Here is a 15,906-nt window from a genome sequence, read left to right as displayed (position 1 = left end):
ATATACCCCCCCCACAGAGTTTCCCCTTATTATTAACATCTTATATTTAGTATGGTACATTTGTTACAATTAATTAACCAATATTGGTACATTGTTATTAATTAAAGTCCATAGTTTATTTAGGTTTTCTTAGTTTGTTGTTTTTGTTTTTGTTTTTGTTTTTTTTTATTTTGAGAGAGAGAGAGAGCACATGCACATGAGGTTGGGGAGGAGGGGAAGAGGGAGAGGGTGAGAGAGAATCTTAAGCAAGCTCCACTGTCACAGGGCTTGATTTCATGACCCTGAGATCATGACCTGAGCTGAAATCAATAGTTGGACCTTTAACTGACTGAGCCATCAAGGCGGCCCTAGATTTTCTTAGTTTTTAACCTAGTGTCATTTTTCTGTTCCATTATTTCATCCATAATGCTACATTACATTTAGTTGTCATCTCTCTTTAGGCTATTCCTGGCTAGTTTCTCAGACTTGCCTTGTTTCTGATAACCTTGGCTATTTTTTGAGTATAGGTCAGGTATTTTATAGGATTCCCACTATTAGAATTTATCCAGTGTTTTTCTCAGGATAAGACGGGGTCTTTAGTTTACTGAAAGGAAGACCACAAAGGTAAAGTGCCATTTTTATTTTTATTTATTTATTTTTTAAAGGATTTTATTTATTTATTTGACAGAGAGATAGAGGGAACACAAGCAGAGGGAGTGGAAGAGGCAGAAGCAGGCGCCTCACTGAGTACACAGCCCAATGCGGGGCTCGATCCCAGGATCCTGGGATCATGACCTGAGCTGAAGGCAGATGCTTAACGACTGAGCCACCCAGGCGCCCCTAAAGTGCCATTTTTAACACAGCATGTCCAATGTACATACTATCAACATCACTTATGACTGTTTAATGTTGGCCTTTATCACCTGGCTGAAGTAGCTTTGGTCAAGTTTCTCCAGTGTATAGTTACTCTTTCCTCCCCTCCTTTCCATGCTGTACACTATTGCTAACCCAACAGGGGTAGGGAGTTATATGTTATGTTCATCCTTTCCTTTTTGTCTAATATCATCTTACATTTTTCTTTCAGATATCTTAAAGTAGTTCTAAAGAAAACTGTAAATCATGAGGGTCCCACCCAAAGTCCCTTTCATTTACATCCTAAATTCAATCTCTAATCAAATCATGTTTACTTTACCTTCCAAGTCTATCTAGAATCCAACCACCTCTCACCACCTCCATTGCTACCACTCTGGTTTAAACCACCATCAGTGTTAGGTCATTACAATAGCTTACAGTAGCTTTCTAACTGGTCTCCTTTCTTCTCCTTTCCCCTACCGTTTATTCTCAAAGTAGCAACCACAATAATCCTTCTAAAACCTAACGTCAGATTATATTAGCCCCCTGTTTAAAATATTCCTGTGGTTGGGGCACCTGGCTGGCTTAGTTGACAGAGACTGTGACTCTTAATCTCAGGGTTTTTAGTTCAAGCCCCACATTGGGCTGGGAGTTTACTTGAAAAAAAATTTAAAAATAAAATAAAATATTCTGATGGCTTCCTATCTAACTCAAAAGAGCAAATCCTTATCATGGCCTCTAAGGCCCTGTGTGGTCTACCAACAACATTTCCCTCTTCAACCCTTAATATTCTCCTTACACACTCTGCTAAGGACATACTGGCTTCCTTGGTCTTCCTTGAAGATGCCAGGGAGCTCCCTCCCCAGAGCCTTTGCACTTAATGCAACTCACGACATCCATTGACATGTGTCACTTGGATCTTTCTCCAGAAAAATCATGCCAGTCAGCTGCAAAGCACACACTTGGCTAACAGTCTCTTGCTGTTGCCTTCAGGATCTACCTTAGCTTGGTTCTTGCTTTTTCTGAGAAGCCCCAGGCAATGACTAAGCACAGCAGAGAGTCTACCCATTTCTACCTGATGTGGGACTCTTCTAATGGGCAGTCGTTGTTCCAGAGCCCCCTATTGGGTTGGCCAACACTTTGTCAGACATGCATCACTGTCTGAGGCTCTTTGTACACTCACACCAGAGCTGAGGAACTCACCATCATTTCTCTTAAAAATGTGTGCTTTACATTCTAATAATTTTTTCAGGAAAGCAGAGAATGACATTCTATAGGACATATATCTCTTGGCTAGTTTTTGTTTTGTTTTGTTTTTGTTTTTAAGATTTATGTATTTATTTGCAAGAGAAATAGAGAGAACGCACTTGTGCACCACTGGAGCAGGGGAAGAGGCAGAGGGAGGAGAAAATCTCAAGTAGACTCCCTGCTGAGTGCGGAGCCCCCCCCCCACCCCGCCCTGGGATGATTTTAGGACCCCAGATCATTATCTGAGCTGAAATCTGGAGTCAATTGCTCAACCAACTGAACCACCCAGGCGCCCTTCTCTTGGCTAGTTTTATACATTTTTCAGGATAGTGTTTCAGGGACACCTGGGTGGCTCGGTCCACTAAACGTCTACCTTTGGCCAAGGTCTTGATCCCAGCGCCCTGGGATCCAGTCTCCCAGTGGGGCTCCTTGTTCAGTGGGGAGCCTGCTTCTCCTTTGCCTGCTGCTGTGCTTGCACTTTCTGACAAATAAATAAATCTTTTTTAAAAAGTGTTTTAACTCCCTCAAAAGAGTGGACGCTTATTCAGAACAATACAGCCTGTAGATGCATCTCACACTTTGACACTCCCATATTGCTCAGGAAACTAACATAAGTGAAATACAGTGGAAAGGTAAGTGGCATTTCAAATCATCACTCTGCTCTAACTAGCTGTGTGATTTCTAACATTTCCTCCCTTGTTGAATAGGGATAATAATACCCACTTTGGCTGTTGGAGGACAATCATAAAATAATGGTGGAGAAGGCTCAATTACCAACATCAGTTGTAGAAACTAAGAATAAATGGTTTTTAAATTTAAATCACGTTCTTTTTTACTCAACGGTAAGAACTAAAGCTTTTTGTTGTTGTTATTGAGAGGAGAGGAGTCTTCTTCGTTAAGAAACTAGAAGGAATCGAACTTCCCTCCCTTTCGTCCATTTAAGTAGAAAGTTTTGTCCGCTTCTAAACGTTCGGCGACAATCTGGGAAAGAGCACTTCCGACTTCCTCTGCCACTCCCGCATCCACCAGATTGGGCTTGTAATTGCGCGTGCGCAAGGTCCACCCCACCCCGGAACTTAACCGTTGACCAAAATGTAGTGTTTAAATCCTCCGATATCTGATCCGGAGAACGGGTGGCGCACTCTTTTCTCCAATGAGGCTTGGGATTGGCCAAGCGCCGGATTGGTGCGGAGAGCTGATTGGCTGGTGTAGCAGCACGTCTCGGCGACCGTGCGTGTTGCTTCTGGCACCGCCCCTGCCCCTGACGGGTCGGATTTCTGACCAGTCAGTAGGCGCGGCGCGGGCTTTGGTTTCTCGAGGCTGTTTGCCGCCTCGGTTCCCGCGACCCCAACGTCCCGGAGGCGGGGCGGAGGCGGCGGAGGCGCTCCTTGGAGCCGACCGCTGTTCCGGCCCAACAAACAGACCCGGCTGGGCGGAGGAAGCGGTGAGTTGGGCTTTGTGTTCTGGAATCTCTCGAAGTGCGGCAGCGAAGCTAGGAGGACGGTGGGAACTTTCAGGGCCCTTTGGTGGATTCAGCCCTCCTGGAGCCTGGCGCCGATGACGTGAAGGGAAACTAGTGGGAGAAATCAGTCATGCGGACCACGAATTCTCTAGGAATGTTTTGTCGTTAGGTATGTGAAAGAGGTTTGCCGTCGATAACGTGCCATTTAAAGGTGAAAGTTTGACGGCTGAAGTGTGCTCGTTCCTGCATTCCTCACTTTCAGCTCATGTGGCTACGTAGTGAAGGGGTCAGTTAAAGTTTGAAGTCCGCGGTCTCCTTGGAATAGTGTGTCAACAATACTGTGTGAAAATGCTATGTGTGAACGCAGGCAGTGGTCTCATCACTATGGTGTCCAGGAGATGGTTTTACAGAGCCAGGGACATTCGATTGGGGTTGTGAAGGATGATGATTTACCAGGGCATTCCAAGTCAGGGCAACAGGCTGTGCAAAGATGCTCAAACTCGGGGAACTGTAAGTAGTTCAATTTGGTTGGAATGTGGGATAAAGGGGAGTAATAAGGTGGACCAGACTGTGAAGGTGCTTTCTTCTGTATATAAAGAAGAGCCATCAGCGCTTTTTTTTTTTTTTTTTTTTAGGATTTTATTTATTGGATAGAGACACACCGAGACAGGGAACACACGCAGGGGAGTGGGAGAGGGGGAAGCAGGAGCCCTGCTGAGCAGGCAGCCCGATTTTGGGGCTCCGTCCCAGGACCCTGAGACCACGACCCGAGCTGAAGGCAGACGCCTAACGACTGAGCCACCCAGGCGCCCCAAGCCCTCAGCTTTTTCAGCAGGGAAAATAATGTAGTCAGATATGCAAAAATACCCTTCTGGGAGCACTCTGGGGACTTTTCAGTAAATCTGGTGAGAATTGATGAAGTCAGGAAATAAGGTCCTAGAGATGTTAAGGCAGAACATATATCGGGAAACAGGGAGAAAGGGGAGGTAAGGATAACTTGAGGGTTTCCATTTTGATTAAGGATGATGTCATTATCTGAGGAGGGTATGTTTTGCTAGGTATAGGTGTTATGTGGTTTTAGTTTCACTGGCTTTAATTGTTTGCGTGATGCTGTCAGAATAAACTCATGTATTGTTTTAAAATGAGAAATAGATCAACATCATCTTTTTACCCTCATACATAAAGGAAGAAGAGACAAATATGGAGCTTTAAGACTCTTTCATTTATTGAAGTAAAATGGCATTTTATATACTTCCTAGAGTTACAGTTATTGATCTGAATACTATTATGCGTGACAACCAAATGACATAGAAGGGCTTTCAAGATTAAAGCCTTCATTCCATAGATGATGCATGAAGTCCAGATATCTCCAAGAGAGACTTTTTAGTCAACCTTACAAGAGCACTTTAAACAAGATTTTCTTCTAGTCAATAATTTCAGCCTCTGGCTTTATCTGAAAAAATCTCTTCTGCACCTGCATTAATAACTCTTTCCTCCCTTATCTTGCTTCAGACAATTCCTTCTTGCTAGGATTGAAATAGAATGTTCAGAGCCTAAAGAATGCTAAGACCTAATAAAAGAGTAAAGGAAATACTAAACAGTAAAGAAAAGACTATGAGCTCTGTATTTTCCTTTGATAATATTTAGATGGAGCTATCCAGTGGGCAGTTTAAAATACAGGTTTGAAACTGAGAAGAGAGGTGGAAACTGAGTTTGCTATGTACAGTATAATGAGAATAGATGAGAAATACCCAGAGAGGGCATGTGAGACCAAAAAAGGACCACTGATTCTGTAGGAAAACAAGTCTGTTTGTAGGGATGCAGTATTGTCTTCTATCTCCAGAAGATTTAAGGTTTGTTAACTTCATTACAGATTCAATAAATATCTAGTTTGTTGTTCCTATGTACTGTTCTGCAGTTTTCGAATGTTATGAGGCTTTTGGCCAAAATTTCCTATATTAAAAACTTCCTGCTGCCCAGATTAATATTAACATTAGTTTATAGGCAGAATGACTATAAAGTATGAAAATGATCAGAATCCACAACCATTTTCTCTTACTAGTAACCTAATTTCATACATAGTAACCTAATTTTGTCTGTACTGTTAATATGTGGTTAAATCATGTTTCTTTTTTTTTTTTTTTTTTAATCATTCATTAGTAACATTCTCTTTACTTTTTTAGGATTCTGAGCATTTGAAATCGAATACATAATTCACCAGCTGCCATGGAGCCTACATCTTCTCTTGCAGGGCCCCAGATGAATACCAGGTATAGAAGCATTTTTACAAAATGTTTTTTTCACTGCTTCTCATAACTTGGGAAGATAGGTTGGAATAGAAACAAAACAAAACTTTCAAGTCAGGAAAATCTGGATCCACGTCCCATCTGTACCACTTGGTAGGTGGGTGACCTTGATCAGGTTAATTAACTTCTGTAAGCCTCAGTTTCCTCATCTGTAAATGGGGGATAGTAATCTCTATGTAACAGAAATTATTGTGAAGGATTAAATAAGATTACTAAGGTAAAGGGTCTGGCACACAGTAAGCACTTGGTAAATATTAGTTTTATTCCCACCTTCCCTTTTCTGGTTTCCCAGAGCATCTTTATTGATGGGAAATAGAACCCGAGCTCTTGAGGCTAAAAATCATATACATATTTATTTCCATCCTAGACAAATGAGAAAGTGGTTGGGTTCCTTCCCTTGTCTAAGCCCTAATCCTTGATGGAAGATTTCACACTGGATATACCAAGTTTCTTTAAATGTCCCTAAGCCTTTTCCCACTCATGTAGAATGGGAAGGAGGAGCTTGCCACCTGTCCCCTAATTTTCTCAGTCTGTCAGTACTGTAGGGATAAGGCAGATTGCCTTGTGTTATTTAGCTGTTTGGATCATTTATCGTTCTTTTTTTTCCCTCGAGAAAGGGACAATTATTGCTGACGTGAATTTTTTTTCTTCTATACTATAATTATATCCATGAGTTACCTTCATTCTCTGTACTTTTCTTTTGTACCAGATGTTTTTGATGAAGACAATGGGAAACGTGACCCAAAGAGGCTATCATATTCCTTTTGCTTAATTTTGACCCTTCTGTTTTATCCTATTAGTACTTCTTATTCTTTGAAAATTTGTCAACTTCTGTTCTTTGAAGGAACTTCTTGCACTTGCAACAAGTCAATACATTATCTTTTCTATTTTATTTTTGGGTCAAATTCATTCCTTACATTCTAGGTAAGATAATATACTCATGTAATTTAAATTGATTATTCCTGATATATTCAACTTAGTTTTTTTACTTATTTAATGATTTTTGGTTTTCTTTCTTTCCTTTTTTTTTTTTTTTTTTTTAAAGTGAGAGTGAGAGAGAGAGAAAGCACAAGCAGGAGAGAGGGAGAGGGAGAAACAGACTCCCCACTGAGCAGGGAGCCTGACCTGGGGCTCGATCCCAGGACCCCAGGATCATGACCTAAGCATGAGGCAGACCGTTAACTGACCATTAAGCCACCCAGGTGCCCCGACCTCTGGTTTTCAATAATCTTTGGGCTGAGAGCAACAGTTCTGAATTACTTAGGGGTTGCAGACCGCTTTGAATATCTGATAGCATGAATCCCCCTTTTATATGATAAAACACTTATATACATACATGTAAAATTTTGTGCCACATTTCAAGATGTTTCTGTTTCCCCTGCCTCTAAAGTCTACTGTGTACCTTAGATTAAGAAAACAACTAATAGCAACATTTATTTTTTATGTGCCAGGTGCTGTGCTAAGCACATTATGTGCATTATTCTTATTTAATCCTTATAACAAACCTATGAGGTATAGGTACTATTATTATCTTCATCCCCCTGCCTTTTTTTTTTTAAATGAGGAAACTGACATGGAGAGATTAACCAATCCAAAGTTATATGGTTGGTAAGTGATATGGGGCAGGATTTAAACCTGATGTGACTTCTCCTTTAAACCCTTTACATATATGGACTCATTTAATATTCAGTGTAACTGCCTGGAGATACAGATACAAGTATTACCTGTTTAACAGATGAGGAAACTGAGGCACAGAGACATTAAATAATGTGAGAAAGGTCACAGAGCTAGCAGATTTTGAAGCGAGTTTTCAGACCTAAGCAACTGATTTCCAGACATTTTGCTTTACCCACCAGATTATGCTGCCTCTCACCAACTGATAAGTGATAAATATATTAAATATAGAAACAGATAAACTGACAGTTTGTTCCTACTAGCTTTGTGACCTTGAACAGATTTCTCAATCTCGGACTATGTCCTCATTTCAAAAAAGGGAGATTAAAGATCCTTCTTACAGATATTATGAGCTCAAATCAGACATGGATTTGAAAGCACACAGCTAGGAATAGTGGTGGAGCCAGAAATAGAACCCAGGTTTTAAATCTCTATACCATTCAGCTTCTGGAAGTATAAGTTTTGAAATCAGCCACACTTAGATTCAGAGCCCACCTTTGCTACTTTAATTATTGTATAAAGTTAGGAAAGTTACTGTTTGCTATCTATAAAATGGATAATAAAGTGGTTCTGGAGCAGTTTTAGTGAGAAATATTGTGTATGTAAAGTGGCTGCTGGGATGCCTGGTACATAGTAGGTGACCAGTAAACAGTCTAGTTTTGTAGTTGAGAAGCTTCATTAGATGATACAAGAAAGGAAGATTTAAAATGAGATATTCTTAAAACATGATATGATAAATAATCTTTCAGTTCAGCTTTTGAATAGTCTACTACCATGCAAATGTATTGGTGTAGTTAACTCCCTGTCAGAGCTTTCTTGCTTTAATCACATGGGACTTTGGCTGGTATCTTTTCCTCAGTCCTTTCTCTCCATTGTTTCTTATGGTTTTCTCATGTTACTCACTTACGTAAAATAAAAACTTTATGATTGTGTTCTGGATGACTTAACATTGAAACCTTGCTTTACGCTGTATCTAGGATGTTTGCTTAAGGAATTACTTATTATGCTGTCCTTTTGATGCTTCGGTAACAATTAAACTGAAGTGATAGCACCCAAGTTTAGAAACACTGAAAAATTAAGACTATATTAAGTTTTTGTGCTTTTCATAATTTTATTGGATATTATCTAGGAATTAGTTCAGAAGGATAGAATTTTAAATTTTTTTTTTAAAGATTTTATTTATTTATTTGAGAGAGAGACAGTGAGAGAGAGTATGAGCAAGGAGAAGGTCAGAGAGAGAAGCAGACTCCCTGCGGAGCCGGGAGCCCGATGCGGGACTCGATCCCGGGACTCCAGGATCATGACCTGAGCCGAAGGCAGTCGTCCAACCAACTGAGCCACCCAGGCGTCCCTAGAATTTTAAATTTAAATTTAAATGTAATTTCATGGTTTATACTTTTTCTCTGTTACTTAACGAAGATATTATAGGATTGATTCTTATTTATTTATTTATTCATTCATTCTTTCATTCATCTATTGTCTTTTTTTTTTTTTTTAAAGATTTTATTTATTTATTTGACAGAAACCACAAGTAGGCAGAGAGGCAGGCAGAGAGAGAGAGGAAGGGAAGCAGCCTCCCCTCTGAGCAGAGAGCCCGATGTGGGGCTCAATCCCAGGACCCTGGGATCATGACCTGAGCCTAAGGCAGTGGCTTTAACCCACTGAGCCACCCAGGCGCCTGTCTATTGTCTTTTTATTTTAAGTAGGCTCCATGCCCAGTATGGGGCCTGAATTCACAACTGTGAGATCAGGGGTCACATGCTCTACCAACTGAGCCAGCTAGGTGCCTTTTCCCATTCTTTTTAAGAAACGTGTGTATGTAAATTTATGTAAGCATAGGGGGAAAAAAAAGGACAGGAAAAAGCTATACCTAAATTTTGAGTGCTTCTTTTCTTTTTTTTTTTTTTAAGATTATTTATTTATTTATTTGACAGAGATCACAAGTAGGCAGAGAGGCAGGCAGAGAGAGGAAGGGAAGCAGGCTCCCTGCTGAGCAGAGAGCCTGATACGGGGCTCGATCTCAGGACTCTGGGATCATGACCTGAGCTGAAGGCAGAGGCTTTAACCTAACACTGATCCACCCAGGTACCCCGAGTGCTTATTTTCTTGATAGTAAAGTTACAAGGATTTTTCTTTTCTTTCTTTCTTTCTTTCTTTCTTTCTTTTTTTTTTTTTTTTTACTTCTTAAAAATATTTTTAAGTTTTAAAAAAATTAACATAAGTAGTTGGAAAAGCTCCATCATTTAATGTTAAACTGCTTCTTATAAAATTTCTGCTAAGTTTGCTTTTCATTGTGTTTTGATTTAAACATTTTTTTTGTTTAAGGTTTCCTTCAAGCAGGATGGTACCTTTCTACTTTCCTCCATCAAAATATGCACTTTGGAACCCAATCCCAATTGGAGATTTCATCTACTTACACCTCAATTACTACAGGTATAAGATGTTTCTCTTTTCAAATCAAACCAGTAGAAACAGGAATCAAAAGGATGTGTAAGGCAAAGTTGATTACTATAACTAATTCCTTTTTTTTTTTTTAACTTTTCCATTCAGAAACTCCGCTCAAACTATCTCTCTTACTGCTTCTTAAATCTATTTCTTGTGCTTTTGAGAAGTAATCTTAATTTCACAGTTAAAATGTTCTGCAAGTCTAAATTGCTAAGTATTATAGGAATTCAAGAGACAAAATATAATAAAAACTGGAAGGGTTTTTTTTTTTTTTTTTTTTTTTTAAGATTTTATTCATTTATTTGACAGAGAGATCACAAGCAGGCAGAGAGGCAGGCAGAGAGAGAGGAGGAAGCAGGCTCCCTGCTGAGCAGAGAGCCCGACTCGGGGCTCGATCCCAGGACCCTGAGATCATGACCTGAGCCGAAGGCAGCGGCTTAACCCACTGAGCCACCCAGGCACCCAAAACTGGAAGGGTTTTTGATCGTGCTTTAGCATGCTGTCTTTGTAAAACATTAGAAGACTGAACTTACTTTAAGTGGATAGATCATGTTAGAAGGAATATAAATCATGGTTAGGGCAGGATCTTGAAAGAAAGATATAAAAACTTAAGCTTAAAGAAATAGAAAATAGAGATCCACTATGATTTTGTGTATAAGGGAGTTATTTGTTGAAAGTAGAATTCTAAGAAGGATGGGTCATAATGGGGAAAACCTGGAGTTAGCTTAGCCGTGGGATGGTTTTCTGTAATCTAAGCAACATCGGTTTATGCCCTAGTGGTTTGTTTAAAGTGCTGTAACTAGAGTCAAACTTCCTGGAGGATCAAATCCTGATTCTACCACTTCTTATTTATGCAACCTCAGTAAAGTAGGCAGGGATCAGTTTCTTTATTTAGAAAATGGAATAATGATACCTGTTTCGTAGCACTCTTGTAGGGATTAAATGAGACAGGCTCTGTAAAGCAGCAGTTGGCATGGTGCCTGGAACATAGGAAGCGTTCAATAAATGGTTGCTATTATCAGGGTTTAGAGCAATGTAGCAGTATTAAGATCAAAAGGAAAGAATGAAACAAGGCTTTTTGAAGAAATAGCTTATAGTATTTGATAATGGATTCAGTGGAACTAAAGGAGAGATACAAGTCAAAACATATTGAAGTTCTAAACCAGTTGGCAGAGAAGGATAGTATCACTGATTAAAATAAAAAAAAAAAGAACAGTCTTGTGGGGTGCATGGGTGGCTCAGTTAGTTAAGCATCTTCGGCTCTGGTAATGGTTTTAGGGTCCTGGGATGGAACCACACATCAGGCTTTCTGCCCAGCAGGGAGCCACCTCCCTTTCTCTGCTCACACTCTTTCTGTCTCTCTCAAATAAATAAATAAAATCTTTTTTTTTTTTTTTAAAGATTTTACATATTTATTTGACAGAGATGCAGAGACTGAGGGAACACAAGCAGGGGGAGTAGGAGAGGGAGAAGCAGGCTTCCTGCTGAGCAGGGAGCCCAATGTGGGGCTTATTCCTGGGACCCTGGGACCATGACCTGAGCCTAAGGCAGACGCTTAACAAGTGAGCCACCCAGGGGCCCCAATAAATAAATCTTTTTTTTTTTTTTTAAGATTTTATTTATTTACCTGAGAGAGAGAGAGAGTGAGAGATAGAGCATGACAGAGGAGAGAGTCAGAGGGAGAAGCAAACTCCCCACTGAGCAGGGATCCCGATGAGGGAAATGATCCTGGGACTCCAGGATCATGACCTGAGCTGAAGGCAGTCGCTTAACCAACTGAGCCACCCAGGAGCCCCCAATAAATAAAATCTTAAAAAAAAAAAAACAAAAAAACAAAAAACCAACAGTCTTGTGGAAGTTTAATTAAATATTTCTTAGACTTGTTCATTCTTTTCTTGATGTCTCTTGACCTTTTACATTTTCTATTGTTATCTTTCTGAGCTACAATGTGGGTAATTTTTTCTTCAACTCTACTAATTTTCTCTTTAGTTGTACTTAGCCCTCTAACCTGTATATTTAGGTTTTTTACATGTGGAAGTATTCCATATATATCAAAGATTGTTTATAATATATATGCAGAATTTATAGGATAATAAAAATTCATGTACCTATCCCCTGTTCATTATATTGATTTTTTAATTGATTTTATATATATATATATATATATATATATATTCTTTTTAAGATTTTATTTATTTATTTGACAGACAGAGATCACAAGTAGGCAGAGAGGCAGGCAGAGAGAGAGGGAAGCAGGCTCCCCGCCGAGCAGAGAGCCTGATGCAGGGCTCTATCCCAAGACTCCGAGATCATGACCTGAGCTGAAGGCAGAGGCTTTAACCCACTGAGCCACCCAGGCGCCCCAATTGACTATATTTTTATTTCTGCAAGTCTTTGTGGTTCTTTTTCAAATTTGCCTCATCTTTTTTGATAGTATCTAGTTCCTTGCTCATATATTGAAGTCCCTTTTATATATCTTTACACATTTTTTTTCTTTTTTTTAAAGATTTTATTTATTTATTTGACAGAGATCACAAGTAGGCAGAGAGTCAGGCAGAGAGAGGAAGGGAAGCAGGTTCCCCTCTGAGCAGAGAGCCCGATGTGGGGCTCGATCCCAGGACCCTGAGATCATGACCTGTGCCGAAGGCAGAGGCTTTAACCCACTGAGCCACCCAGCTGCCCTACACATTTTAATCATAGTTTTATATATTCTACATTCAATAATACTAGAATCTGAAGTCCATAGACCATATGTAAACAAACAGATGTGGTATTTCAACCAATCTTATTTATAGAAACAGGAGGCTAGCCTCATAGTTTCTTGAACCTTGCTCTGGTTTGTAAAGTTAAGCAAATGCTCAGAGAATGACTATAACTTCAGCGTCTACTTAACTTCAGTTCTGGTTTCCAGGCAGCTCTCCCTACGCACCCCCAACTCCTGCCCATCTTTGACCCTAGGATTTCTCAACAGTGATTTTTCTGTACGTGTTAAAAAATGTATGTTATATTTTAGGCAGCATTTCACGGCAGGAGGGTTTTTTAGGATATCAGACCTACCATATTAATAAAAGGCTTTTGTTATTTTTCAGAAATCCAAAGCTTGTAGTAACTGAAAAGACCATCCGACTTGCTTGTCGTCATGCTAAGCAGAATAAAAAAAACCTGCCATGCTTTTTACTTGGTTCTCTCATAGTAGATGAAGGTAATATACTTTAAAAAAATATTTTTATAACTATAATAGAATTTGTGTTTCAAATTCAGCCAATTGTTGTAATGTTCTTTGTACTAATTTTCTTTGCAATAGGCCAAGTTTATAAAAGTAAGTAAAACTTCACACTGCCTATCACAGACTTCACAGGTCAGGTGGAAGAATATGTATGGGAGCCATTTTTTAAAATAAGAGCTTAGTGTACTATTAGTATGAACAGAATGCTTTGTTATAATAGTAGGCTTACTTGGTTGATTTCAAATTTTTATTGTCATGTCATAAATTTTATTTATAATAACTGCTGTTTTGTTCTTCAGATGAAGAAAGTGTGACATTGACAGTTGATCGTTTTGATCCTGGTAGAGAAGTACCTGAATGCTTAGAGAGAACCCCTACTGCTTCTCTTCCTGGGGACTTTGTGATTCCATGCAAAATTCATACTCATGGACTTTGTTCAAAAGAATTAATAGTTCATGATGGAGATGACTTCAGTTCAGCTTTTAAGGTGAGATATATTGATAACTTGATTATTCTTAATTGAACCCAAGTATCAAATTATGGGTATTATGTTGTATTTCAATAAACCCATATTTAACAAGTATTCATAATTAATTTCTGGTTGAATGATTGTTGCTAAAATACGATTAAATGGAGTTTCTGAAGGCAAGAATTTTAGGGAGGTAATATGTATGGGTAGTTTTCCAGAAGGGAAGGCAGTATGACCAAGATAACAAAATGCAAGATGTGCTCAGGGTAATATTAAGGGTATAGATTTTTGCTGCATTTGTGGATAATCAGACTGGACTATTAGTTTGGCCAGATTGTAGAGAGCCTTGTCTGCCAGGCTAAGGAATTTGAACTTTGTTATATGGGCTATGTAGAGTCATTAAAAGTTTCTGAAAAGAGGAAATACTATTAAATCAAGGATAGTTAATCTGATAGGGCAGCCTGACTGAAGTTAGAGAGAGTAGGTAGGCCAAGTCTGTAGTCAGATGTATGTTCGAGAATGTGTATTAGCCTGGAGTAGAGTGGTAGCAGAATGTCTAGGAAGGACACAGTGGGCCTGGGCAACTATGCAGGAAGAACTGACTTGACAATTTGTGGAAATAAGAAAATAATTAAAGAAGAATAGACTTTGGATTTTCTTAGTTGAGTTGGAGTTAGTTTATATCTGTTTTTTTCGTGTGATGAATGTTTACTGGAAGTGACATTCTCTAATAAGAATTTTAAATGCTGGGGCGCCTGGGTGGCTCAGTGGTTAAAGCCTCTTCCTTCGGCTCAGGTCATGATCTCAGGGTCCTGGGATCGAGTCCCGCATCGGGCTCTCTGCTCAGCAGGGAGCCTGCCTCCTCCTCCTGTCTCTCTCTCTGCCTGCCTCTCTGCCTACTTGTGATCTGTCTGTCAAATAAATTAAAAAAAAAAAAAAAGAATTTTAAATGCTGCTGGGACATCTAAGTTGGCAATATGTAATGGAACTTGGTACAGTAAATCTTACTTCCTTTGACATAATTACTCATGTAACTTTTTGGTCACATGGAAAAAAATCAGAATTGAAATGTTACAAATCAGAAATTGTTTAATTTTGTTAGATAAAGATGTATATATGTTGTACCAGTATGAAGCAGAACGTTTAGAGATACGGACAAATTTCAAAGTTTTAAAGTAATTATATAATATTGATTCCTCAGGCTCTGCAGCACCATATATGTAGCAAAGATTCCTTGGATTGTGGTAAACTCCTTTCCCTAAGAGCTCATATCACTTCCAAGGAAAGTTTGGACATTGTGGATTTGGATTTGCATTGGGCAGCAGTAACTCTGGCAAACACCTTTAAGTGCACACCTGTAAAGCCCATCCCCGTTATTCCAACAGCTCTGGCAAGAAACTTGAGTAGTAATCTGAATATTTCTCAAGTTCAAGGTACCTATAAATCTGGGTAAGTAAGAGATAAATTAATTTTAAATATTGGTTACATTAGTATGTTTTCATGGTATTCACATCATATGAGATATTTGTGCATTCAGTTTATATGCCAGAGATCTGTGGTGGCTAGATAAATAGCCAAGGAAAGTGAAAAAAGAAGTTGTTCAATTTATTTGAATATAGTTCAGAGTTGTGGCTTTTCATCCCCAGAAAAATAAATGGTAAAATTTATATTTAAAATTGATTGTATTTCGTGATTTGAAATTAGGAGGCACTATCCTCTGTGTCATTTTGCCCTTTGTATTTTGCCTAGGTTTGGGTTGTTGTCTGTCTTTTTTTTTTTTTTTTTTTTTTTTTTTTTTAAGACTATGAGCCTACAAAGGCTGAAAATTTTTTTATTACTTGCTTGTTTTATTACTTGTTTTAATTGTGAATAATGAGTATGGCAGAGAGAGAAAGGAGATAGCTAAATAAAATTCGTAGTACTCTTGCTTACCAAATTGTCAACCACTTGAGGGTGGAGCTCCCCCACACAGCTGGAGCAGCATCCTCTCCAGCTTTCTGTCACCACTCTTAGTTTCTTAGGAAGTGGAAGCCAAATTGCATGCTTTCTGACCCTCAGCAGGGCTGCTTCCCTGAATCCTCATCCACTTTCTTTATCTATTGTCTACTGAGCTCGGTTAGACAATGGAAGCACCCTCCACTTTAAAGTCTAAGCAGCTCACTTCTGGTTTCCTTTCCCACTGACTCCACCCTAGTTCCTGTTAGGTCTCTAGAGCTGAAAATGTTTGCCAAGATGCACTCAACTG

The 15,906-nt window shown here is 39.2% G+C and overlaps 1 protein-coding gene across 5 annotated transcripts in view; it reads left to right on the top strand.

Moving 5' to 3' along the window:
• The first annotated feature begins 5,767 nt into the window (after positions 1–5,767).
• LOC111143107 (STIL, centriolar assembly protein) overlaps positions 5,768–15,906 on the top strand; it is a 63,065-nt gene continuing 52,926 nt past the window's right edge. For 3 of the 5 annotated variants that reach the window (XM_022496588.1, XM_022496586.1, XM_022496587.1), the window contains exons 1-5: positions 5,768–5,811; positions 9,847–9,954; positions 13,056–13,168; positions 13,492–13,679; positions 14,863–15,110. In XM_022496588.1, coding sequence (XP_022352296.1) covers positions 5,768–5,811; positions 9,847–9,954; positions 13,056–13,168; positions 13,492–13,679; positions 14,863–15,110 — 701 coding nt within the window. The remainder of the gene's footprint in view (positions 5,812–9,846; positions 9,955–13,055; positions 13,169–13,491; positions 13,680–14,862; positions 15,111–15,906) is intronic. The other 2 variants (XM_022496590.1, XM_022496589.1) reach the window with 1 other exon arrangement.

Source organism: Enhydra lutris, unplaced genomic scaffold (assembly GCF_002288905.1).
Source record: "Enhydra lutris kenyoni isolate GAN:26980312 unplaced genomic scaffold, ASM228890v2 scaffoldscaffold9, whole genome shotgun sequence".
Lineage (NCBI taxonomy): Eukaryota > Metazoa > Chordata > Mammalia > Carnivora > Mustelidae > Enhydra > Enhydra lutris.
The sequence above is the reverse complement of the archived record's forward strand: the minus strand, read 5'-3'. Positions and strand labels throughout refer to the sequence as shown.